We start from the raw sequence: 24,886 nt of genomic DNA on the forward strand, positions 1-24,886 counted from the left end.
AAGCACAGAAACGGGAAGGGAAAGGGTGTCGCGAAAGAGACGCGCCGCACGTGACCTCGCGCAAGGCGGCGATTGATCCTCGAAGGTGGTTGACAGCGCGCGAGGGGGGGGGAACGTCGGCCTTCCTTTTTCCTTCCGCCAGAGCGCATGCGCCGGAAACATGGCACGCGGAAACGGAAGTGTTGTGAGGGGGAATCGATTTCGCGGCCGTGCTCGGAGCGGAAGCTTAAAGGCGTGGGAACAAGATGGCGGCCTTGGTTCGCTTGGTTGGGACGGCGAAAGATTCAGGGAGGTCTTCCTCTGTCTTCGCCGGATTAAGGAAGGGTTCGTGGGCTTCTGGTCTAGGTAAGGAGAGGGCAGGTTTTTGTCTTTTCCGCTTGTCTTTGATGGACTGTGCAGCTAGGAAGTGGGTCCTGGGTAGGCATCTGAGAGGAAAGGCAGTCAAACGGTGCGGCATTTTAGTGCAAATTAACGCAACGAAAGAAGAAGTTTCGCCCATTTATTCAAGGCTTTTGGAGCTGCTGCTGAAGTTACATCATCGGATGCATCGTGTAGAGTGCTGGATTACGACTTATTTTCACACTCCTGCTTGGCCATGGAAAATCACTGGGAGGTGCCAGTGGTAAACCACCTCTTGAATACTGTATCTCACGTCCCTTGAAAAAAGTATTTATTTTTTGGTTTTGTGCACTATCCACCAAATATTGGTACATAAACCTGAAGAAGTGGACCTTTTATCTTCGAAAGCTTGTTGTTTGCTAATAGTTTAGGTATTTGGCTGTGGTTGGGAGTTTGATTTCTCATGATGTCTCCTGCGAACATATCCAGTCTGTGTGGCCTTGGGCAAGCTGCACAGTCCCAGGATACATCTAGGAGGGAAGGATAAACCACTTCAGAGTATCTCTCTCTGGAGAAACCTGAAAAGGGTTGCCGTAGGTCAGGATTCACTTGATGGCACAATCATTATTAAAAAAGGTATTGTCTACTGTTGTGTTTGTGTATTGTGAAAGACCATATGGCTGTTTCCTGTTTTTTTTTCTTGAAAATCCTATTAGAGTCATTTAAAGTCAGGTGCAACATGATGGCATATTTGAATAGCAAGGTATTTGGAGTTTTTACTTTGCTGTCCCAAAGGGAGGTGAAATTGGTTTCTCCCCCCCTCCCCCGCCCAATCTTAGGGGCAGAAGAAGTGGAATATTTAAACTAACATTGCAGCTGGATTTAACAAGTATTAGAGGCTGCTGCTGTTTTTGCTATACTGGCAACCAAGAGCAGTCAAAATGGTTTTTCTCAGTGTTCTGAATCCTAACTGTGGTTTGGCATACTTGTCTGGCCTGGCATATATATTCAGCATGATTTATCTTTGGAAACTGTACGTAATTCTGCACAGTAAGTGCATTCTTGATCTATCTTCAAAATAATAGCAGCTCAAGCTAGGCATCTACTAACATATAGCAAGCTATAACTATTTCATGTTGCCTGTGACAAATTGCTCTTGTATTTAACAATGTAATTAATGTTAAGTGTTTTTGCTAACATTATTTGTTGTTTGTCCATTATCTTGATATGTGCTGTCAAGTTGCCTCCAACTCATGGTGACCCCATGAAAGAGTGATCTCCATAATGGTTTGTCCTGAACTGTGCTGCTCAGCTTTTGTAAATTGAAGGCTCTTGCCTTCAGTTTTACAAGAGAGTCAATCCATCTTGTATTTAGCCTTCATCTTTTCCTGTTGCCTTCAACCTTTCCTAATGAAAACGAAGAAAGACTGACCCATGGAAACCAATGATAACCATTTTCTGCTGCTTCGTTTATGGTCTTAATCTTGTTTATTTTAACAAGGTTGTGTTTCTTTTCAGTTATATTACAGAATCGGAAGTATTGTTTGCAAACTGAACAAGTTCCCAGTCAGGCTGATATGGTAAGATATTTTGTAACCATCATATAAGTAAGTGTACTTTTGAATCTTATGCGTTCTTTGTTTATATAACTCTGAAAAACATTAGGGTTGTAAGAAATAGCTGGGTTATTTGGCAGAATAAGAAAGTAAGAAGTAGGTTGGAAAATGGTTTAGAAGCACCAGAGAAGATAATGACTTTTCCAAACACTGAGTTAGATACTTGTTGAACAAGTGCAAATAGGGTGGTGGGCATGAACCTCCACACAACAACTCCTTAAACCCCTATGTATCAGATTAGTAATGGCACTGGGGCTAACAATCAGTTGAAGGAATTTTCCATGAATGAAGGTTTGCTCATAGGGGAAGGCATATCCAGTATCTAACTCGTTACATTTTACGAAGTCTTTAAACTCATGGAAAGAGAAAGGAAGGGGTCTTTGGGAGATCTTGGGGATCATAACTGTGCCTAGAGCAGCAGTTGTGATTAAAAAGGAAATGACAGTATGGTGGTTTGCATTACAGATCTGATATACCATGACAAATTAAGGTATAGTATTGTACTTGAGTGACAACTGCTCCTCAGGTCCCTGATTTAATTCAATGAGTTACTGTATCTTGAACCAGTCATTGCTGTTCAGCATAGTGTCCCTAAAAGGCTTATTGAGAGGGCAAGACTTAACGTATTACTGCTTGGAGCATACTGGAGGGCAAAGGACTGTAGACTAGTCTTTGCTACCAGCATTGATTAGCTTCAATGTCTGATGAAAGCAGTTGCTTTCCATCATATCTTGACCAATTATTAGCTTATATATCAGAGTGAAATAGTTGAATCTGACATTGAGGAACAATTATTTTTATTCAATTTTTAATGTAGATGTGTATTGAGACCATAGTGAATAGTGGAATGAAGTTCTATACATAAAATGTATAACAGGAGTTATTGGAAATATGAAGATAATATACAGGGATGAGAAAATGTAATAGATTTAGATGCAGTTGTGAAAGGATGCAGTGGAAAAATTTACTGAAGATTTCTCCAGGGGTGGAGTAGTAGTACTTGCAGTAGAAACAAGGCCTGTGGCTTCTTGAAGGATATACAGGTTTGGGATTTTCAATTTTGCTTCACATGTCTGAAGTCCACACAAATATAAACCAAATAAAAATGGATAGTTTTAAAAGCTCCACAATACTGTTGTTTTTATAGAAGATGGCTTCTATTTGTGCATTGTTAAAATGAACTGTTTATGCATGTGTCTTGATTTGTTTAATAATAATGAAAAAAGAAAAAGCACGGTTCGTTTTAGGACTAAGTGCTGCTTTGCAAAGAGGCTTAAGTCCTAGCTAGAAACCACATTTGTTAGTTGTTCCAACAAAACAGACATGGCTTGTGGTACAGAGTCTACACAGTGGAAGTTTTGTATCTTACAGAGAATTAGAAACAGGAGTTGAAGCTGTGGCTCAAACTGTTTCTATTTCAGCCTGTAGAAATGGAAGATCCCTATAAGGAACCTCTGAAAAAGTGCATTTTGTGTGGGGTAACAGTTGACTACAAGAATATACAGGTAAGTTCATGTGTACTTTAATGTGCCTTTCTGTATTTTGAAAAACTGAATGAAACAAAGTCTGAGATATTGATAACACCTCACTGTTGCAGTTTCTCAGCTTCCTACTAATTACAGATGTGATGTTTACAACAAAGCACATTTCCAGATTAATATAGTTCAGAGATGCTGACAACTGAAGAAATACGCCCGATGACATTTTTCCATATGCAGGAACAGTATCATTAAGTGCCTCTGTTAAAAAAAATTACATTAATAAACACTGCGGTCCACTTTTAGGGAAAAAATGGAGAATTGAAAAGAGAAAGTGGATACCCCAGTAGTGCATAATTTTGAGAAAGAGGTATAGAACATCAGATGATAAGTTAATATGGTATATAACAGCAATGAAAAAAGAGATGACATGGATTCATAGATTTAAAATGCTTAATTCCTCAAGGACTAAATGAGGACATTGACTTCCTTCCTCTTTTTTAATACGGTTGAAATCCAGCACAGGATTTTATTTCTGTGATACTTCCTGGATCTGTTTCTTGAGTTTACAACAAATTTAGTATAGGACTTTTGTTTAGAGACATTTCATAAAGCTCTTGGCTAGGGCAATAGCAGTGACATCTGTGCTTCTCACTATAAAATAGTGTAACTTTGATTCTTCAGTGTTTGATTTTGGTGGGATTATAGGTATTTGTTTCTGAAACTCCTTCAAAGCCTGCTTTTAAGTTGCATGGTATAATTTAATTGTATTTTAATGAAGTTCAATTATCTTTAGTTAGAGTTTCAAATCTATTCTAATGTTCCCTTGTAGCCCTGAGGAAGACCCTAAAAGTAATATGGGGCTGAAATGTGCCAAGACTTCACAGAACAATAAAAAGAAAATCTTTGGTATTGAAGTTTCCCCCCTGCTTGTTCATACATATCTGAAGTTGGCCTTTACTTTCATACTTTTTGCAACAAATTGCTCCCAGCCCCCTACTCAAATTAACTTTTCAAAACCTTTAAGATTTTCACTTTGCAAATCTTCACCCATAAAGATCAGAAAATTTCTGGATTTAAAAATATTTAATTTATGTTATTGCTTATTTGCTTTAAAGAAAACACTGTTAATGTTATTTAAGAGAACTATAAACATACACGGACATGAAATATGTGTAAAATAGTAATATTTACTGATAACATTTACTAATTTTTAAGAATTAAACATCTCGTTTCTCCAACAGCTTTTATCACAGTTTATTTCTCCATATACTGGTCGTCTGCTTGGTAGACACATAACAGGTAATAAAAAACGTAACATTATGTCAACTCTTACATCCAGTGCTAATACCTTTCACCTCTTTTAATTTTAAACAATGTAAACAGCCAGCCAGAAACTGTTGGGCATTTTATTATGTTAGCTTAGATAACATGTTTTCTAAAACTGAAGTGGAGAAAAAACTTCGTAATATTTTGAGTGTTCCCCCCCAGTACCTTAAATGCTTAATTCAAATTAATGGATAAATTGAGCCTTTTAAATGGTTGGAAGTGGCTTTTAGAATGGTTGTTTGGTTTGACAGGTTTATGTGGAAAGAAACAACTGGCAATCTCAAAAGCTATTAAAAGATCCCGATGTATGGGTAAGTTTGAGATATGTAAAAGTTCAATTTTTAAAAAAATAGGTTTTGTTTTTAAAACATCTTATTTATTATATTGCAGGTTTAATGCCAGTAACATATAAGCACCCTACGTTCCGCAGTGACCCCAAAATATGCAATATTAAATACCCACAATGAATTGTATGTATTGTGCATAAAAACTGTTTGTATAATATGTAATTATTGCTTGGAGAATCTTAATAAACAAGCCACAAACCTCAATGAGCCTATTTCCTCATGTACAAAGAATGCAGTGAAAATTTTTGAGTACTTGTCCTTTTAAAAAGGTATGCAGCCTGATTAAACGAGTGACACAAACCTAGAAAGCATCAGGTTGTTTTCTTTTTAAACTATATTGGTTTGTTCAAGTCACAGTAGGTATTAGCCAATCACAGCTGTTTCATGAATGACAGAGAACATGCTGTTATATCTTTGCTTGAAACTAGGTTTTCACTATGCTCATCATGATGTAGTCTTAGCTACTAATCTTGGTTCATCTACATAATTGCATTACAAAAACAATATATGGTATAAAATGATAATCTGAACAGAATCTTCTTTCTGTATCACTTAAATTGCTAATGCTACCACTTCACTTGGAAGGCAAGACATAGGCTCAAATCTTGTTTGTAATATTTAAGCGTTAGTTTCCAGGTCATTTCTCCCTGGTAAATAACTGTTGCTGAAATTCTGAGGAGCTTGTGCATGCACTAACCCAGCATGAACCCCTGACAGTTGTGACAACAGTGGTTCTACCAGGAAGGAATGGCCAGAAAGTCAAATGTTTGTTTTGCTACAAACAGGATTTTAGCCATTGTGTTATATTCTCATTCCAGCACTTACAAACACAAGCACTTAGTATGTTTGTGTGCTGTTACCTTCCACTAGTGATAATCCCTGAGAAGATAAGCAAGGCAGAATTTGATGGGGAAGAGCTCTGAACTACTTTATTCTGTATCTTGATCAGTGCACTTTTGTATCTTAAGGATTTGTCAAGACACCGTGTATTAATGTAGAATGAAAATTACACAGGCAGTAGTTGCTCAGGATAGAGGAAATCTTTTATCTGTCTAGAAAAGGTCAGATAGTAGAAGACATTGGGCTTTCATCTGGCTCCCCTGGTACATCCTCATCTACTTTGGGGTTACTCATAACATTTGTTTCTTGATCACTGTCCTCTTCATCTTCTCGGAAGAGCTTTCGACGCAGTCGGAACGATCGTAGCCTTTTGCATGGCTTTGGTCCACCTGTACTCACCGTAGCTTTTCGCTTAATTACTTGCTTTGTTTTTGCTTCAGGAAAACTGATTTCCTTGAGCATTAAGGTTAACTGATCTGTTACTTCGATGTTGTGGTTGATGTTACAACACTGCTTAGAAATCTGCCTTCCTTTTAGAGTAACAATGCTTGTTTGTAGTCCAGAGTTTGGGAAAAGGTTTTGCAAAGCTTGACAAAGAAATATATTCTCTTCTGGCTCCTCTGAATGACTTTTATTCCTTCCTGAAACAGCACAAAAATGACAGAGGAGAGGATATTGACACCAATGCTATGGTAGACTGAAAAATGCCAACTCACAATAAATAACAAAAACAACAACAACAAACAAACAAAACCAACACTACATATTGCTGAACACCACTTCAATAGGCTGGCTTGAATGTATTGCTAAACTTAGTCTAGCACTAAATCTGTGTGCAAGAGTGGGTCCATCCAAAATTTTGTTTTTGTATGCTCCCCCTAGATCAGTGGTTCTTAACGTTTGTTACTCGGATGCTTCTGAACTGCAACTCCCAGAAACCCCAGTCAGGACAGCTGGTGGTGAAGGCTTCTGGGAGTTGCAGTCCAAAACTCTTGAGTAACCCAAGGTTAAGAACCAGTGCCCTAGATAACCAGGAGGAAGAACTACTTAAATAGACCAGAAAAATAATCCAGGTGTCTGGCTTCTTAAGTTTATTGCCTGGTTAGAGTTTCTGAAAACTCATTTTGTGGTATGCATAAAAGAATAGCCTGAAAATTTCTAATTGAAATTAAGGTGTTTTATTTTTCTAACCACAGTCACAAAGGACTGTCACAAAAGTAGGGCAGACCATGCCATACAGGCATATAGCAACCCATGTGCAAAATGGGAAATGCTGGCATACCATTATGTGGAAAACCAGTGCATCACCTACACTCCCTTTGCATTTGTCAGAAAAGCAAGTACCTATCAATACCTCTGTAAAATTTAAGCAGGGGATAGATTGGGAACAACTGACTGCAGAACCAGGTTTCAGGAATTTAATTTCCTAATCTGCCTCCTTTAAGAAATATCTTGGACAAGCTACAGGATCCTAGAGCGTCCCAAGAAGAAAGGAATGCTAAACCACTTCTGAGGATACCTAGAAAACCCTGAAAAAGCTGGTCATAAGTCAGAACAGACTTGATGGCACAAAACTGTTAGTATTATTAGAGTATTAAATATGAAAAACTCCTAGTGGTTGATTCATCTGCAGGAATAAGTGGCAACTAGTCACATACCCGCTCAGTTTTGGACATTAAATCCCAGAATTCTCTGTTCTGGGAGTTTCACCTGCTGGACTCACACCAAAATGTGCTGGGCTGAAAGGCGCTCAGCTCTGCCTGTCCTAGGCCATGAAACCTTCCAGTGCAGCTTTTCTTCACAGGTACACAATTTACGGTAGGTGTGGCAAATGGAACTCTCAGAATGGAGGATTCTGGGATCTGGAGCCCCCCCAAAAAAGCAGCTATGCCTAGTGGCAACTGAACCTATGGAGATGCAAATCAATACCAGCGGTAATCCAGTGATGCATCCTGGCTGGAATCAAAGGGAAAATGTAAAACCATAGAACAGATATTGGAAATTACTTGGACACAGCTTAAGATTTGTTTGTTTAGGGTTTTTTTTTTTGCCACGAATAAGCTGGAAGGTGGAGATGTGTGAGTTAAACAGGGAGGATAACACTCCCTGATGGCAATCTGACTGGTCCACCAAATAGGTGTTTTACGGGAATCAATAATCAGCACCTGCCCACCAAACTATGTGCTTGATGCTATCCAGAGCATAATTTAGTATGCTGTTGCTTCCCACCAAATTGCTCTCTGGTCAGTCTGCCACACATCTGCTTGGCAAGCTATTGTAGACAAGGATAACAGGATGAGGGGGAGGGGGACACTCCAACACTTTCTTCCCATCGCAAAACTGGTCTCCAGCCCACTGAGTGGGAATACTGAAGCTTTGATAACCTGGGAACCAGAGCTTGCCTTCAAAACTTGAGGTCCACCTGTACAATGTGCGCTTCTCTACCCGTGAAGTTGGTCCCACCAGTCTCATATAAATAAGTGTAAGTTGGCACAGGTTCTTGCCATGTAGCCTTACCAGCTAAATATTCAGAAAAGAAGTGATAATAAGGTTTTATAATAAGCTTTTCTGAAATGTCTATATTGCAGCATCAACAAATATAAAAACAAAACTAAGTGAAAGCATAAAACAGAAACAACCGATTAGGGGTCTCTGAGTGGTACCAATAAATGTCTAATCTTGGGTATGCTATACATTTACTACAAAGTAAGGATTTTTAAAACCATAGTTCTCGCATATAAACTGTTTACATTACCAGCAATTTGCTTCCGTTCGTTCTTGATTCTTACTCTTTGTCTCAGTTGATTTACATCTGCCAATAGGGTTTCTACTGATCTCTCACTATCCACTACTTTACTGCATAAATTCTAGAAGAAAAGAAAATGGACACGTCACTGCATCATTACACTCAAATGCCCAAGGAACTCTGGTTAGTGGATAGTTTAGAAGTGTAATGATAATTTATTTGAATTATTTTTCTTCTTACTATTTTTCTCCTTAAAAGGACCCAAGGCAGATTACTGAAAGACAATATTAAAAGCTAACAACAGTAAATATACAAATTCTAAAAAGTATCAAACACCATAATTAAAAAACACATATAAGCAGCACCAAAATACATTTTCAAAGCAGTAAGTACAACAAGCCATTTAAAAATCTCATTTATTTATTTATTTCTTCTATTTGTATCCCGCCTATCTGGCTGTTGTGACCACTCTTAGGCAGCCAATATTGCACACACTCTTAAATCTGTTCTGATCAGTTCAGCTGCCAAACTGGTACAGTGGACCCTCGACTTACAGATGGCTCCACTTACAGACTTTTCGAGTTACAGACTTCTCTGGCTGCAAAATTTAGGTTCAACTTGCAGCCGGAGAATCGACCAGGAAAAAAAAAACAAAATGGAATAAAAATGGCCAGTTACGAATTAATTGGTTTTCAATGCATTGTAGGTCAATGGAGACTCGACCTACAGACTTTTCGACCTGCAGCCACCGTTCCAATACGGATTAATTCTGTAAGTAGAGGGTCCACTGTATACAATTGCCAGAAAACAGCTTTATTGCTAAATCTGACTAGCTGCTGATGTACTCTACATCTCTACCTGTAATGGGTTTTACTTGTATTTCAAGAACTGTGTACACATCAACTACATGCTGTAACTCATAACCATATAAACATGGGATACATCTGAGAAATACAAATGTTCTTCTCACTTGAGCTGGGAGTGAAGTAAAACCAGTCAGCCATCTACACATTGATTCCACAATTGTTTCTGTTTACTCCCTAGCTAGATCAAGGAACACAGGTTGAGGCATTTTTTTGTGATAGCACTAAGAACCTCAGGCCCTGGAAGGTCTCAATCTGTCTCCACAGCATTCGCTGGAGGCCCACAACTACATACTCTTTAATGACACTACTTTTGGTTGGCTTTTCACATTTTTTACACCATTCTAAATGACTGAAATACTTACACTGTGGTTTAGTTATCGACAGTTAGAGCTTTAAACAAAAATAGGCTGGTGTTTTGGCACCACCGTTTTGCTTTTGGACCCACTGCCACTGGAATGCGGCCCCAAGAACCCTCTCTGAAACAGAGTCCAGTACTTGAGATTCTCCTCAGTTGCTGCATGTTTGCTATCAACTCTGGAAGTACACATGTTCTAAATAATAGCTATGTAGTTATGTCTGCAGAAATGAGAAAGAACTTGCTTGTAGGTGACCCTCTGAAAGTAAAGCTATCCTGGATTATGGTTTCTCTCTGAACAATTCTATAATTAGAAGAAGGTACTCTATTGAAGCTGAGGCTCCACTACTTTGGCCATCTTATGAGAAGAGAAGACTCCCTGGAAAAAACCCTGATGTTGGGAAAACGTGGAGGCAAGAGGAGAAGGGGACGACAGAGGACGAGATGGTTGGACAGTGTCATGGAAGCGACCAACATGAATTTGACCCAAATCTGGGAGGCAGTGGAAGACAGGAGGGCCTGGCATGCTCTGGTCCATGGGGTCACAAAGAGTCGGACACGGCTTAACGACTGAACAACAACAACAACTCTAGCCACTAGCTATGTTAGTTGTACAGGAGAAACCAGAGGATTTGTAGCACCTCTATGATCAGCTTGTTTTTATTTTAATAAACTATTGTGCATTGAATCACACTTATTCAGACAAATGGAGTGTTTGTGTTTTTGGAGGGAATTAAAAACTACTGACAGAGAAGGTGTGTTGATCCTGGATGAAGATCTTTAACAAGGGGCCTTTGTTACCCTGTCACATTAATCACCACCATTACAACCGAATCAATCACTGCCAACTGTCAAAGACTTTTTTCATCCCAGACCAATAGGCAGTATTGTTGGTTCACTTTGCTAACAATTTCAGACTCCTCCCAGAGACACAGCTATTCATCTGAAGGAGGGTGCTTGGACACACAAAAGCTTAAGAAAACATAAAAACTAGTTAGTCTTAAAGGTGCTATAAGATTTCTGTTTTCTTACAATTAGAGGAGTGGCTTTCTCAAATAACATTCATCATTGTACAGTGGTGCCTCACACAACGATGTTAATTGGTTCCAAAAAAATCAACGTTGTGTGAAACATCGTTCTGTGAAACACCATTTCACATAGGAATGCATTGAAAACCGGTTAATCCGTTCCAATTGGAATGGATTGCCATCGTTCAGTGAAAATCCCCATAGGAAACATCGTTGAGTGAAACAATGTTTCCTATATTGGAATGTATTGAAGCCGACTCAATACATTTCAATGTCTTTGCGAAGTCCTTTTTCGCTCCTGTAAAAGTGTCTTACAATGTTTGGACGCTGTTTTAAATGATTGCAATGGTTAGCCCACCTCCTGAAACCTATGCAAACTGATTTTGGTGTTGTTCTGACACTTTGTTAATTTATGATGATTTTTTGTTTTTTCTCCATAGGAAACCATTGGATGGTCTGTCTAATGGTTTCCAATGGAAAAAACAAAAAATCATCATAAATTAACGAAGTGTCAGAACAACACCAAAATCAGTTTGCATAGGTTTCAGGAGGTGGACTAGCCACTGCAATCATTTAAAACAGCCTCCAAACATTGTAAGACACTTTTACAGGAGCGAAAAGGGAGATCGTTGTGTGAAAATCCCCCATAGGAAACATCGCTGTGTGAGGCAGCAAATTTGACAGAAAAAGGCATCGTTGTGTGAATTCATCGTTGTGTGAGGCACTCGTTGTGCGAGGCACCACTGTATTTCTTGGAGGCATATTGCTACATCTGAAGGGGCCGCAAGTAAGTGGTGCTCGCTCTTCTCTAACTTACGCCACCCAACGTCAAGACACTTTGCCAGAACTTTTATTTTTTTAACAGTGCTGCCAAATATACGTGAAAAGCTTTACGTTACCTGGTAAATGTCATCCAAAAACGCATAACTTACCTTCAGTTCTTCCTGCAAAGTAGCATACATTTCATTAATCTTATGAACCTCTTTTAGAGTCCCATCTTCTTTAAAAAATTCTGACCTTTACATACAAAAAGAAACCTAGAATTTACTATTTGCACCCATAACTTTTAGTAAAGTAGATTTTGAAGTATCTAAATTTCACTACTCTATGTTACTCTACATATGGATGTTTACATACATTTGATATCAAAATTACTGATATACACAGCAGACCTTACCTTAAGCACTGCTACCTTACAAAAATTGCTCCTTAGGATATTGCCATGTAAAGGTAATCAGGCAAAACACACTCCAGTTTTAAACACCAAAGTGTTTAAATGTTTTTTTAAAATGTGCATATGCATATCTTCTTCTTTTCCCATATTGGACTTTAATATTTTAATTGCTCCTTCCAGTACTGAACAGCATTTCAGAAATGGAGTTAGCACAAGACCTTTAAGAAAGCAATACTGGCACCCTAAGTATGCTGAGGTTCACAAGTATAGAAAAATATTTACAAAAATAACATTCAAAAGCACAATTAAGTCCTAATTTTTAGGACTGCATGGTACAAATCTAATACAGCAGATTCCGCGGGATCAGTGTCTGTGTTTCACTTATCCATGTTCTGCAAATATATTTTAAAAAATCCAGAAAAAACTATTTTCACATGTATATAACCAGAACCGGTCACTAGAGGGAGCCAGAGACTGCTATGTGTATGAAATGACGCTTTTTCCTAAATCATTAGAGGAAAAATTGAGGGTCATTTTGTACATGGAAGTAGGCGGAAGCAAAGGAGCAGTCACGCTTGGCCGCCTCTCGCAGCTGCCCACTGACTGCTGCCACCGCTGTCCGATCACCACCTCCTTCCGTCAGGGCTTACCTCCAGCTCACGTTGCCACCTTGTCCCCTGCCCGAAGGGAGCTCGCGAGTGGCTGGAGGAGGTGATCTGGCAGCTGCGGCAGTAGCGAGAGGTGGCTGAGTGCAGCTGCTCCTTTGCTGCCTCCTCCTCCTCCTCCCACCGGATTGCCTCGTCCAGCACCACTCGCAGGCTCCCTTCAGGCAGGGGACAAGGTGGTGATGTGATCTGGCGGCAGAGGCAGCAGCAGGAGGAGACGGAGCCACCCCTCGCGGCTGCCCATTGACTGCTCCTCCGCCAAGGGACAAAATCAGGGGGTCCTCGTATACATTGGGGGGTTGTATACATGGAAAAATATGGTATCTGTTAGTGAATAATACGTAGCATGGTTCCTGGAACTCTCTAGTGGCCAATTGTGGTAATGCATGCAAGAAATTATTTTTCCTTTTTCCGTGCAATATAGCATTCACTATTATCTGCAGTTTTCAGTATCCATGGGGGGGGGGGGAAGTGAGTTTGGAACTAATCCCAGTGGATATGGGCATCCTACTGTACCTAAATAAAGGACTTAGTGTTAGGTATAACAAAAACTGAGAGATTATGGTGAATTTGAGCCTCAAATCATTTATTCCTGAAGTAATGTATAGCTGGAATGTTGAATAGAACTTTTATTGGAGAGTATGAATATATTTCAACATTTAAGTTCTGATTCCGAATGAACCATAAAAGACAAGATTGTTCACAGAGCTACTGGAAATGCCATACAAAATATGAAAATCTTCTCTTCCTACCTGTGTTTTGCAATTGCTCTACAAACACCAGTAGAAGTACAAGAACCAGATACTGTTCTGTAACTTTGCTGCTCTGCCATTCCTAGGTTGGCCACAACAAGTGGAACTTTCTGAAATAGACTTTACAGAAGCAGAAATGAAAGAATTGATACAAATACTATGGGAAGTTTTATTAGATGGTTTATCAACATGTGACAATGCCGATTCCATCAGAAAGCTTTATTGCAGCCACTACTGCTGCAATAGTTTAGAGAGCAAAATGGAGGAAGGGCAGAGGTGGCTTGCGATCTACTGGATCCCTCCAGCTCCCCCACCCACACAAGAATAGGGGAAAGTGCCACGATCCTATTTCTCCCAGTATAAAAAATATGGGAGATGGCACCCCCCCCTCTGCTCTGCTTGCATTACCCAGCAGAGTTTTGGATTTTATAAACCATCATGGTTTTTCTGTCCCCTTCTATAAGACTGCACTGCCAGTCATTTAAGACTAAGTAATGCTCAGCCACAAATTTTAATCAAGATAATGCAAAGCTTTCCGAAGTATTTTGTTTGCACAAGAACAGACAACTAAAGCCAGAACGACAATACTTCTTTAGTCCTTAAGTGACAATTCCTTTTAAACATCTATGATAGTATTAACGCAAGTGTGGCTGCAAGCCAAGGGGAAATATTTTAAGAAAGAACAGCTTTATGGATCACAAACCAAAACTAGCTTTTTTGATGTTCATGACAAGCCATTTTGGACAGCACTGGGCAATCACTTCGATGGTTGCAGGAGAACAGGATAAAGATATTAGACCAATTTTAGCAATGCTGTTTTATTTCCATATCTGAAAAATCCAAGTTGTTCCTGTGTTTTATCAGGTTCCTTTTTTTTAACCCATGAAAGTATGGCCAACACCTGTATTTGCATATGCTATGCAAGAGACAATTACTCGGGTTTTTAAGATAAACATTCTGAAGCATCATCAGATATGAGGTACGAATACGTCTAAGATGGCAGCTTGAACAGTATGTCAACTGTGCACATATAGAGGCCTACAAGATCACAGCTTCAAAATAAAATTCAATCTAACATGTAAGCTATCTCTAGATTTCAGATGGAACGCAAAGATCCTCAGCAGCCTTAAGCCTGTACAAGACTATATATAAGTTACGTAGAGCAGGATGGAGAATGAGTGGACTTCCGGATGCTGGACTACAACTCCCTGGCAACACTATCCATCCTAGTTAATGGTTGTGATCATGAAAGTTTTATTCTAAGAATATTTGAGGGGCAGCACTTTCCTCATTCCTGATGTAGAGGGTTGTAGGTAGTGGCTGCAACATTTCAGTAGAAAGAAATAATTCCACTACAAACTCCAAATTTCAAAGACAGAAATGTTTTTCTATATATCAATTGGGTTAGGCAGATAAACTGAAGAAACCGATCAGTTATCCGTTTCAGTACATGGGCTGAAATTCTGTTGGACAGATTCTGTCACTGCCTAAATGCTATGATTTCCTTTTTCTGTCTCAAGAGGACTATGGTTTCATCTCAAACTTGGAAAAAGGAAGAACTTAATGAGCAACAATTTGTTGCTGACAATGATGCCGTTCCTGCTGTTTAAGCAGGATTTTGGCCGTAGGCTTATTTTGTTACCTGTTTTACTTGACTATGTTCCTTTCTAGTCAACAGCATTGCTAAGGAACGAAATAGTAAAGTTACACAGCACCTCACGTTACTTACCCCTCTTGTGGCTTATGCAAGGCATATTCAAGTTTGTAAGTGGATGAACTTGAAGATGTCACACTGGAGGTGAGTAACAGAAAAACAAGGCCCTGATTTGAGAAATATGATTGTAGATGCCTATGCAGGAGTTGCTCTCTGAACGTCATGATCTGGTCAGTATTACGCCTGAATTTGTACCATCCTACCACAGTCTAGAAAAGGAAAATCAATCTGAATATTAGATGTGGCTTGCTTCATATAAATGTATTGTTAACCACCTCTTCCAAATCATACTTCTACTAATCAGAGTCAAGAAAAAACAAACTCTAAAGAATATATACCATTTAATTCAATGAGCTGCTGGAATGAATAAATCATGGAGCCAGAATTATAGCCACAGAAAATAAGGCATAGGGATAACCCAATGTTAAAAATTATTACTTAGGCAATCAATTGAGGTTTATTGGGGAAAGTATGTATATAATCCAGAAATGTTAATTTGATGGGGAATCATTAGAGTTAGAAGACAATATTGAAAAATATCTATTTGGGACTGTCAAAAAATCCAAATTAAGTAAGATTAATAACCTTTATTTAAAAACTATATGCTAAATGTATGGTATAAATATATAAAAAGGTTTATGCCCCCCTAATTCACCATTAGTAAAATTCACAATTTTCTATTTCAGTTAGTAGCTGAAACAAAAATTTTTTTCCTGCTAATCTGAAAATTCTTGAAAAATTATTTAGGATGAGGGGGAATTATGTAAATCTTTATATAAAATTATAATAGTTGGCTATACTCATACAGTTCCTTGAATCAATCTAGGAAAGAGGCCAAATTTTGAATGTAAAATACCTTTTTACATCCTGATAATATTTTCTTCAGCATTGGCTGATTCAATATTCCAGCTGAATTATAAAAGCTAGAAGAGATATAGATAAATTAGACAGCAATAGAGGTACTGAAATAAATGGATTTCTATCTAGGGTGTGTTGTCCTAAAATGCTAACTTTATCTAAAATAGTAATTTTTTCTGAATAATGTTGTTCATATAAAAAATACAAATAATATTAATAAGTTTAATCAGAATTCAGAGATTCCCCCTTTGAACTATGGGAACAGATGAGAAGGAATATAAGGAGAAGACATATATTGTGCTCCACCACTAGATTTCATCTTTATGCATTACTGCAAAGAGATGAATAATGACTCTCTAGCACAATAATTTCAGTATTATAAACCAATTCCCATAGCTTTTACGAGATGCAAAGTAGATTTCTTGCATAATAGCTGTTTTATAAGCAAACTCGGAAGTACCGGTATATGACTTGTAACACTATTTTAATAGAACAGGGAAAGAAATAAGCTTAAATTACAAGATAATCTTAAATATGCATGGGACTAACTGTGCGAAATCATACAGTATTTATTCAGAAATGACTACCACTGAATTCACTGGTGCTTACTCTCAGATGGTATGTTACAGAAACAAGATTAAGTAGCATTGAATTTTGTGGAAGTTATTTCATACAGGATTGTGCTGTTATGTTTTCTTTCGTGACATTGTGCATTGTTTGCATTCCGAAATGACTGTGCAAACAGAAATTTACTGTCCATTTCAGCTAGACAAATGAGGCAGACCCATCTGTATGGCTAGGTAACATGTTCCAAAATCACATAATCAAAGCTAGGATTTAAGGCTAAGTAGTTCCATCTTTAAGGTGGCATATTTTTGACATCTTTATTTTTTTTTTTTTTGTTTCTGCCGGATATGCTAGCACAGACTATGGCTACATCTTCTAAAACTAATCAAAGCCAGTGTTTCAGCTTTTCAAGAACTAGTATATATACAGTCCTTAAGCAATGTTAGTTCCAAATTTATAAAACTGTATACAAAACAACTTTCATTATTTTTACAGTAAAATATACTCACCTGAAAGGCTGATAACATGGAATATGTTTCTGTATATCTGAAATGAAACAACATTATATTATTCTGAATGCTTGAGACAGACTTCCTTCTGTCTTTTTTTCCTCAAAGAATTTAAAAATAAAAGATTCATATCATAGAACCATAGAATAATGGAATTGGATATAAATCATTATTATATACCGGGCAAAATCCTATTAGCATAAAGTTATACTGTGTTAACTGAGGCTCCCAAACCCTTCTTCAGAGCAAACAGGTGCTCCAAGGAGCTTTAGAACTTGAAAGGGGAAGTTAAGAAACTTTCAGATTATATAAATTAAATACTTCTGACACCAGATCTGATTTACACAGGTGTAACTTTATGTGACAGGATTTCGCCTATTGCATTACACTTACTTAATTAACTACTTAGTTACTACAACTAAACTATTTACTTTTACCATAACTATGTGAGAAATGTCTTTATGGGTATTGTTTTGATTTTTGTAAGAGTGGGTTTAATGTTCACAATACATAAATTGCTACTTGAATACAGTTAAAAAGGAAAAATCCACACGATGAAAGAGCTCTGATGCAAAAAGAACACAAATTAGAGTTTTAGGCCTAATCAGAACAAAACAAAAACAAACTTGAAATATAGAGAAGAATGGGGGGAGAGGGAAATGACTACTCTGGAAATGATGGGGAAAAAATCAAAAGATATAGATTTTTTTCTTCGAGGAACACGACCAAAAATAGAACTAAACTAGGTCCACATCTGTGCTTTCCCGTTCTGCTGCACTGACTATGCTGGAAAGTAAGACACCACTGTGAAGAACATGGAAGTTGAAGAAGGAAAAAAGAAACCCTGCAAGACCCATTGGAAATTGGAGGGGGACCCAAAAAGCAAACAAACCCTGCAAGACCCATCGGAAATGGGGGGGGGGGCAAAAAAGCAAACAAACCCTGCAAGACCCATCGGAAATGGGGGTGGGGAACCAAAAAGCAAACAAACCCTGCAAGACCCATCGGAAATGGGGGTGGGGAACCAAAAAAGCAAACAAACCCTGCAAGACCCATCACAGCACAGAAACATAACCCCCCCAGCCCAAAACCACACTGCAAAACCCACCCAGAACAGGCATTTTTAAAAAGCAGAAAGCAGCACCTTATCAGGCAGTCTGAAGCTTCCTCCGATCACTCACTCTCTAACCGTTGAGGCGAAAGAGCTACAAAGAAGCAGCTTCTTCGCCACCAACCATTAGCAATTTGAATTCCCCACCTTTCCCCCTCTGATTTTAATCAAAGCTCCGGCCGCAAGTCAAAGCAAAATTCTGTGGCCAGAGCTGATAGTAACTCGAATTGGTCGTAAGTCGGGATGTTCGTCAGTTGAGGCACCACTGTAATTCAGTAAAACTAGTAAAGCGGACCACTGAAAAACCATTCTTCGTATTTCTTAGGAAAATGACAAACTGTGTTGGAATGACTTACCAATTGTGTAAACAACTTCAACATCATCCATCTGAGAATCTGTAATGCTATTTTTAGCTTCACCCTTCACATCTCCAAGGAGAAATCCTTCCTTTGAAAGTGGAAAACAAACCTATCAATGTATTGTAGGTGCCGGACAATTTCAGCTTTGGTCATTTAAGATTAGAAGACAGGGAACTGAAAATATACAAAGTACATCCAACAATATTGCAGTAATAACTTGCAGAAAGACATAATATTCATTTACTAAATAAATTTAAAAAGTTGGAGACTGAATTTTGAAAATATCATTTCTATAGGAGCCAGTGTGGTATAGTAGATAAAAGAGCCAGACTAGGACTCAACTGATCTGGATTCAAATCTCCACTTGGCTACAGAAACTTACCAAACTCTAACAATGGCAAGAAAATCTTATATATATCAAAAACCTTATCAGGGTCACCATACTTTGGAAGTGCCATAAAAATTTTTTTCCAGATAAAGACACAATCCTCTAGTGGTACCGGAGCATCGTGCTTTGGGTTTCACACTATTGGTAGTTCTCAAAAACTTGGTTTTCATTAAAAGGAAAAAAGAAAGATGTAGTGACTGCTCAGTATATATTTTAAAAAACCCAAATAATCCATGGTTTCCAATTGTATAAGGAAAATCATAATTACTATGTCTACCTACTCACCCATATGGAAATCTCTCCTACTGCTACTTCTACATCAGAGGCATAGGCTATTTTACAAGTATTAATTTATTTTGAAGATTGAACCTCAAAGCGTTTTTAAAATTAAAAATAATTGGGCACTTGCAATCTTAAAAGCTGGTTTGCTCAGACACGACTACCATAGTTTAATATTCAGTTACATTAAGAAGAGATGGAAGGCATGAGAGACTGAACATGCACCGTAGCTCATGTGGAAATGCTAGGGATGTTAGATTTATGCTTGCACAAAAGCAAATCTATATTGTTATTATGCAAGCATATTTGGAACTGGTCTAGCAACACATTAAGCATGTTGCAAGGCTGAAACTGAGGCCACTGATATGTGGGAGGCCAAATCCAGCCGCTCTTCCATGCCCTTAACTGGACGCTAAGAAGATTTCAAAGGGCTGGGAGCAATCTTTGCTGACTTACTAAAGGAAGATGATTCTTAGGTAATGCTTTTGACAGGAAGGTGGGGTGGTGGCCAATAGTATATTCTGTCTGTGGCATAAAATACAGGTAGGAAGAAATGCACCCATCACTCTCCCATCATTTTTTCCCCGCTACTGAAATGTGGCTGCTGCTATACCAGAAGGTGATTAATACATCCATCTGTTGCAGAATGTTTTTTGTTGTTGGAATCGACTGGAAACCTATCTGCGAACTTGGACAGCCAGGAAGAGGCGCTGACACGGAGACTATAGGTAGAAAGTAGCCTCCAAGATGGGCGAGACAGAGGGGCTTCCCCCGCCTGGAAAGAGGAAGGCCCTCTGCACATGCTCTGGGGTTCTCTCGCTCCATGACGCTAAAAACACGACCCGGGACTAATGCGGGGGAAGGGAGAGGGGAGACCATGAGAGACTCAACCAAAGGGGAAAGTCACTGCCCTCTCCCGGCTTCTTTCGGGGGGAGGCGCGTTTCGTCTACCAGAGACCAACGGGACACGGGTCTTGCGTGCACGTGGGAGCCCTACCCGCGACCAAGCCTTACGTACAGCGTCCGAGTCGGTGCTGAGGTGGTGGAAAGCCAGGGCGCCGAAGACGAAGCCCGGCAGCAGGGCCGTGGTGCTCTCGCCCTCCATGGCCGGCTTGACGGGGTGGCGGCGGCGGGCCAAGGCGGAGGCCCAGCGGGGCCCGCCAGGCTCCTCCCGCCGGAGGAAAGGAAGCCGGGCGGGCGCCGCAATGGCGGGCCGGGGGCTCCCCTAGCGCTCGAAGGGCGCACGGCAGCCGCCGCCTGGGCCGCTGAGGGAGCCTCCCCCCGGGAAAGGCGGCCGTGCGAGCCTGAAGGGTGGGTGGGTAGTCGAATCCGAACCGCCCCTTGCAGGGGCTGCTTTTCCAAACGGCTGGGGGTCGTGACAGGACTCGCCTTCCCTCTCAGGCCTTCATTCATGTCCCCTCAGAATTTGCCCGCAATCCTCACAGGAGGAGGTGGGAGAAGCAGGGATTTAGTGCTGCAAACCATCCCTGCTTTCAGACCAAAAAATATCTGAATATCTGGGTGTTGGTTTTTCCACCGGCTATTAAGAGTAATGATCTTTCCAAAAGTCCGGCTTCTCTGTGGTTGGCAAGCACCAATCCTGAGGCCTGCACTTGTGTGCCTTTCTAAGGACATGGCTAGGGGCCTCTTGTCATTTGCACTTCCAAATTCGACTCTTTACCTTGGCCCGTCCTCGATTTTAGTTTTCTCAACCAGAATTATCCTGTAGGCCTCTGAAACCAGAAGGTTTCCTACCAAAACTGTTGTCTGTGATGTGTTTGTGTTGGGGATTGCAAGTGTGTGTGAAGTGAAAGTAGGGCAAGGAGCAGGACTTTTTCACTGTAAAGTCTTCTCATGCATGGAGTGAGAAATACTATTCAGGTGGATTCCAAAAAATAAACATATATGATAAATATATATACTTGCTGCTGGAGTGAACCAAACAGTTCCAGAAGATAATCAGATGGTGCTTTACACATCAGAGCAAAGCCTTGGACTATGGAGATCACGGAGAGCTATGGATCTTTCTAAAAGAAATGGGTGTGATGCAACATACAGCAACCACAAGAAGATGACATGGCTGTATTTGAATAAATACAGATGGTTGTACATGAAAAACATAAAACATTCCCTGAAAAATAAACCCTAATTGTGTTCTTTGGAGAAAAAAAATTAATATAAGATCCTGTCTTATTTTTAGGGAAACATGGTATTAGGGCAGAATATGGCAACGCAGAATAGCTTCAAAAATTCAAAGGTGTCTTAGGGGCTTATTTTATCTCACCAAGCTGTTCAATTTATAAGCTGAACAATTTATACAAAAAGCTGGGCTGATTTCAGATGAAAGAGGAGTGAAAGCTGGCAGAGCAAAGATCAGTAAATCAAGATACACAAGGAAGGAAGTGAAAAAGCAGGATTACAGCTCAACATTTGTATTAAGTTCTTTAAAATGTCTTCCAGTATATGTTAACCATATCAGTTAATGTAAAATTATTTGTCATCAAGTCTATCCCAGCTAATGGTGACCTTTCCTAGGGTTTTCTAGGTAGAGAATACTGTACTCAAAAATGGTTTACCATTCCCTTCTTCTGAGGGCACCTTGGAATTGCGCAGTTTGCTCATGGCTACCTAGGCTAGCTTTTCTCCCAGGAGAAAAGGAGTGAGGAACTGAACTCCCCGGTTCTTCTGGCTCCACAGCCACATATTTAAACCACTGACCAGTCTAGCCAGTTACCAGATCAATTAGTGACCTCTGAAAGATCCTGTCATTAACAGTCCTGTTCAGGTGTTGCAAAATAACAATCACTGCTTGCAAAATAACAATCACGGCTTCCTGTACTGAGTCCATCTAATGTTTGGTCTTTTCTCTTTTCCTGCTGCCTTAAACCTTCCCCAACATAATTGTGTTTTTCGGTAAAAATTGTCTTCTCATGATACGCTGAAAGTATGTGAGCCACAAATCAGTTATTTTCTTTTATAAGGGTTACCTAAGGCAATAGGAATTCCTTGCTATGTTTCAGAGATGGAAGACTGAAAATAAAGGAAAACATTATTTGAGTATACTGTATAGTAGTGGCAGGAATACAGCAGACATGCACTGGGGGAAGGGTCTGTGTTCTAATGGGTCACCAAATAAAATAGATTTTAAAGCTTGATTTCGGGGGGGGGGGAACAGCAAGAAACACGTGCTTCTACGGTTGAGAAGAGGGGGGAAATGGGTGCAAAGCCTTGACTAAAAGTATTTTAGGGCATATCCTGAAGCTACTCATGACAGGAATGAAATCCCCCAGTACAGTTCATGAGCCAGTCCTTATCCATTTAGTTGTGTTAACTAATTTAAGTCAAACATATGAAAACTAGAGAAGGTCGGCACAAGAGGAATACTTACAGTGGACCCTCGACTTACAGACTTTTAGAGTTACAGACTTCTCTAGCCGCAAAATTTAGGTTCGACTTGCAGCCAGAGAATCGACTTACAGACCAGAAAAAACCCAAAATGGAACAAAAATGGCCGGTTACGGCATTAATCGGTTTTCAATGCATTGTAGGTCAATGGAGACTCGACCTACAGATTTTTCGACCTGCAGCCACCGTTCCAATACAAATTAATTCCTTAAGTAGAGGGTCCACTGTATTTTGGACTGCTAGAAGCTATTCCAAATATATTGGCATAGATATTTTCACCAAAATGTTTGTTATGCCAACTTTCTTGATGCAATAATAATGGTTTAATACGATCAGTTTTATAATCTCTAAATTGGGGAGCTACTAAATGTTCTGTAATGTTCTATGATACCCTGACTGGAATGCATTTAAGAAAACAAAGGGGACATTGGGTGATATTGTAGGACTAGATTCTTCTGAGTAGCAAAACTATTTTATTCGTATCTGTTCACTGATTTCAGTAAGACTCATGTTGAGGTAACTTGTGTACAAGAGAACTGTAATCTTAACAATGCAGTTTTGTGGTTTCCCAGCAATTCTTGCTTTGGCAGTAGTCATGGAAGAAAGAGATGGTAAGAGAAAGTAGAGCATTAATTGAAAAAGAGAGTCAGAGTCCAAGGTACATGAGTAACTTCTCTGAAGTCAGCTATTCCCGTGTCCGCACCCCCCAGCCATTTATTCTTGTATGAGAAGGCAGACAATGAACTTTAGCTTCATTTATGGCAAGGTGTTAACAGCTGTGGCCTTCAAAGACCGTGACACATTTTTCATGAACCTGAACAACACACTTCTCCCTTGAATTGCATGGGTTTGAGGAGCATGGTTTTGGTGGTATATGGATTTTTATAAATAAATATTCAGTAAATACTGTGCTGTTATTTGTCTCCAGGCAGTGTGTTGAGAAAGGTAAGATGTTGGTGCAGCAGCCTAACCGTCCTTCTCTCCGGGCATGGCAGCTCCATACCATGTTCTGGAAGGCTGCTGGGGCATGCTGGGAGGCTGACACAGGTAGAGGAAGGTCACAGCAGCGCACTGCTCCATGGAGGTGGGAGAAGGAGAAGAAATGTAAAAGTTCCAAAAAGTTCCATTTGTTCTGAAGAAAAAAAATCCTTTTTAAATTTTTTTTTCTTGGACGAAGTAGAACATTTAAGGCAAAAAAAATCCCCCCCAGGAAAAAAATGGAAAATTTCAGAAAGTTTACATCTCTACTCTTCCTCCCACCTCAACGGAGCAGCGCACTGCTGTGAGAGGACATCGTGCCTTCATTTCCCCACTCCGATAGAGGCTCCAGTTATGTTTGGGGGCATAAGAGTTAAACACAGACTTTGAACTACACGGGAGTCTGATGCCTCTAGCCCCAGCATTGCTGAAGGGAGAGTGTAATTATAAACATGGTTAACAATGTTTTTTCTTTATCAAATTATCTTTTCATCTTAGCTGCTATCCAGATTAGTTTATTTTACAATCCTATGCATGTTAATTTTAAAGTAAGTCCAACTGCGTGAAGTGGCGCTTATTGCTTACCTTACTGCAGTGATAAGACTTCCAGGTCTCGACATACATTGAAAATATTAGAAACCACTGCATCAGTGAAACATAGTAAGGTAAAGATTCCCCTTGACATTTAGGCCAGTCGTGTCCGACTCTAGGGACTCATCCCCGTTTCCAAGCCATAGAGCCAGCGTTTGTCCGAAGACAGTTTCTGTTGTCATGTGGCTAGCGTGACTAGGGAACGCCATTTTACCTTCCCACCGAGACGGTACCTATTTATCTACTTGCATTTACATGCTTTCGAGCTGTTAGGTTGGCGGGAGCTGGGACAAGCGACGGGAGCTCACTCCGTCGCATGGATTTGATCTTATGACTGCTTGATTTTAGTGGTCAACAAACAAGTTAGTCTGGTGAAAGGTTCCTTCCTCCCATAATTCCATGTATTAGATTTGCACGATACAACTTTAAGATACTGAAATAATCAGAGATTTTGTATACAGTACTTTGGTCAATCCAGTTGGAGACTGCAGCCGAGAAATCAGAAGACTGGTTCTCTTAAGGGAAGCAATGAAGGAACTAGAAAAGACCATCCAGGATAAAGAGGTGTCACTAGAGATCAAGTCCTAGATCA

General features: G+C 39.6%; 2 protein-coding genes across 6 annotated transcripts; one reads left to right on the top strand and one right to left on the bottom strand.

The window, feature by feature from the left end:
• Positions 1-145: 145 nt before the first annotated feature.
• Positions 146-5,313, top strand: MRPS18C (mitochondrial ribosomal protein S18C). 2 transcript variants are annotated; one of them, XM_020801799.3, is made up of 6 exons: positions 146-345; positions 1,858-1,919; positions 3,377-3,460; positions 4,678-4,735; positions 5,014-5,073; positions 5,153-5,313. In XM_020801799.3, the coding sequence occupies exons 1-6, from the start codon at positions 246-248 to the stop codon at positions 5,227-5,229; spliced, it is 441 nt and encodes a 146-aa protein (XP_020657458.3). In that variant the 5' UTR covers positions 146-245; the 3' UTR covers positions 5,230-5,313. The 2 variants fall into 2 exon arrangements, with proteins under 2 accessions (XP_020657458.3, XP_078250647.1); XM_078394521.1 differs by having other exon boundaries at positions 5,014-5,313.
• ABRAXAS1 (abraxas 1, BRCA1 A complex subunit) lies at positions 4,604-21,911 on the bottom strand. 4 transcript variants are annotated; one of them, XM_078394520.1, is made up of 9 exons: positions 21,897-21,911; positions 18,651-18,741; positions 17,184-17,220; positions 16,106-16,172; positions 15,265-15,458; positions 13,536-13,655; positions 11,877-11,961; positions 8,705-8,816; positions 4,604-6,590 (listed from the first exon to the last, which is right to left on the bottom strand). In XM_078394520.1, exons 1-9 carry the CDS (start codon positions 21,897-21,899, stop codon positions 6,172-6,174), a joined length of 1,128 nt encoding a protein of 375 aa, XP_078250646.1. In that variant the 5' UTR covers positions 21,900-21,911; the 3' UTR covers positions 4,604-6,171. The 4 variants fall into 4 exon arrangements, with proteins under 4 accessions (XP_078250646.1, XP_020657455.3, XP_020657456.3 ...); XM_020801796.3 differs by lacking the exon at positions 21,897-21,911 and adding an exon at positions 20,339-20,526; XM_020801797.3 differs by lacking the exon at positions 21,897-21,911 and adding an exon at positions 20,339-20,464 and having other exon boundaries at positions 18,651-18,737.
• Positions 21,912-24,886: the final 2,975 nt, after the last annotated feature.

This window comes from Pogona vitticeps, chromosome 5 (genome assembly GCF_051106095.1).
Source record: "Pogona vitticeps strain Pit_001003342236 chromosome 5, PviZW2.1, whole genome shotgun sequence".
Taxonomy (NCBI): Eukaryota; Metazoa; Chordata; class Lepidosauria; order Squamata; family Agamidae; genus Pogona; species Pogona vitticeps.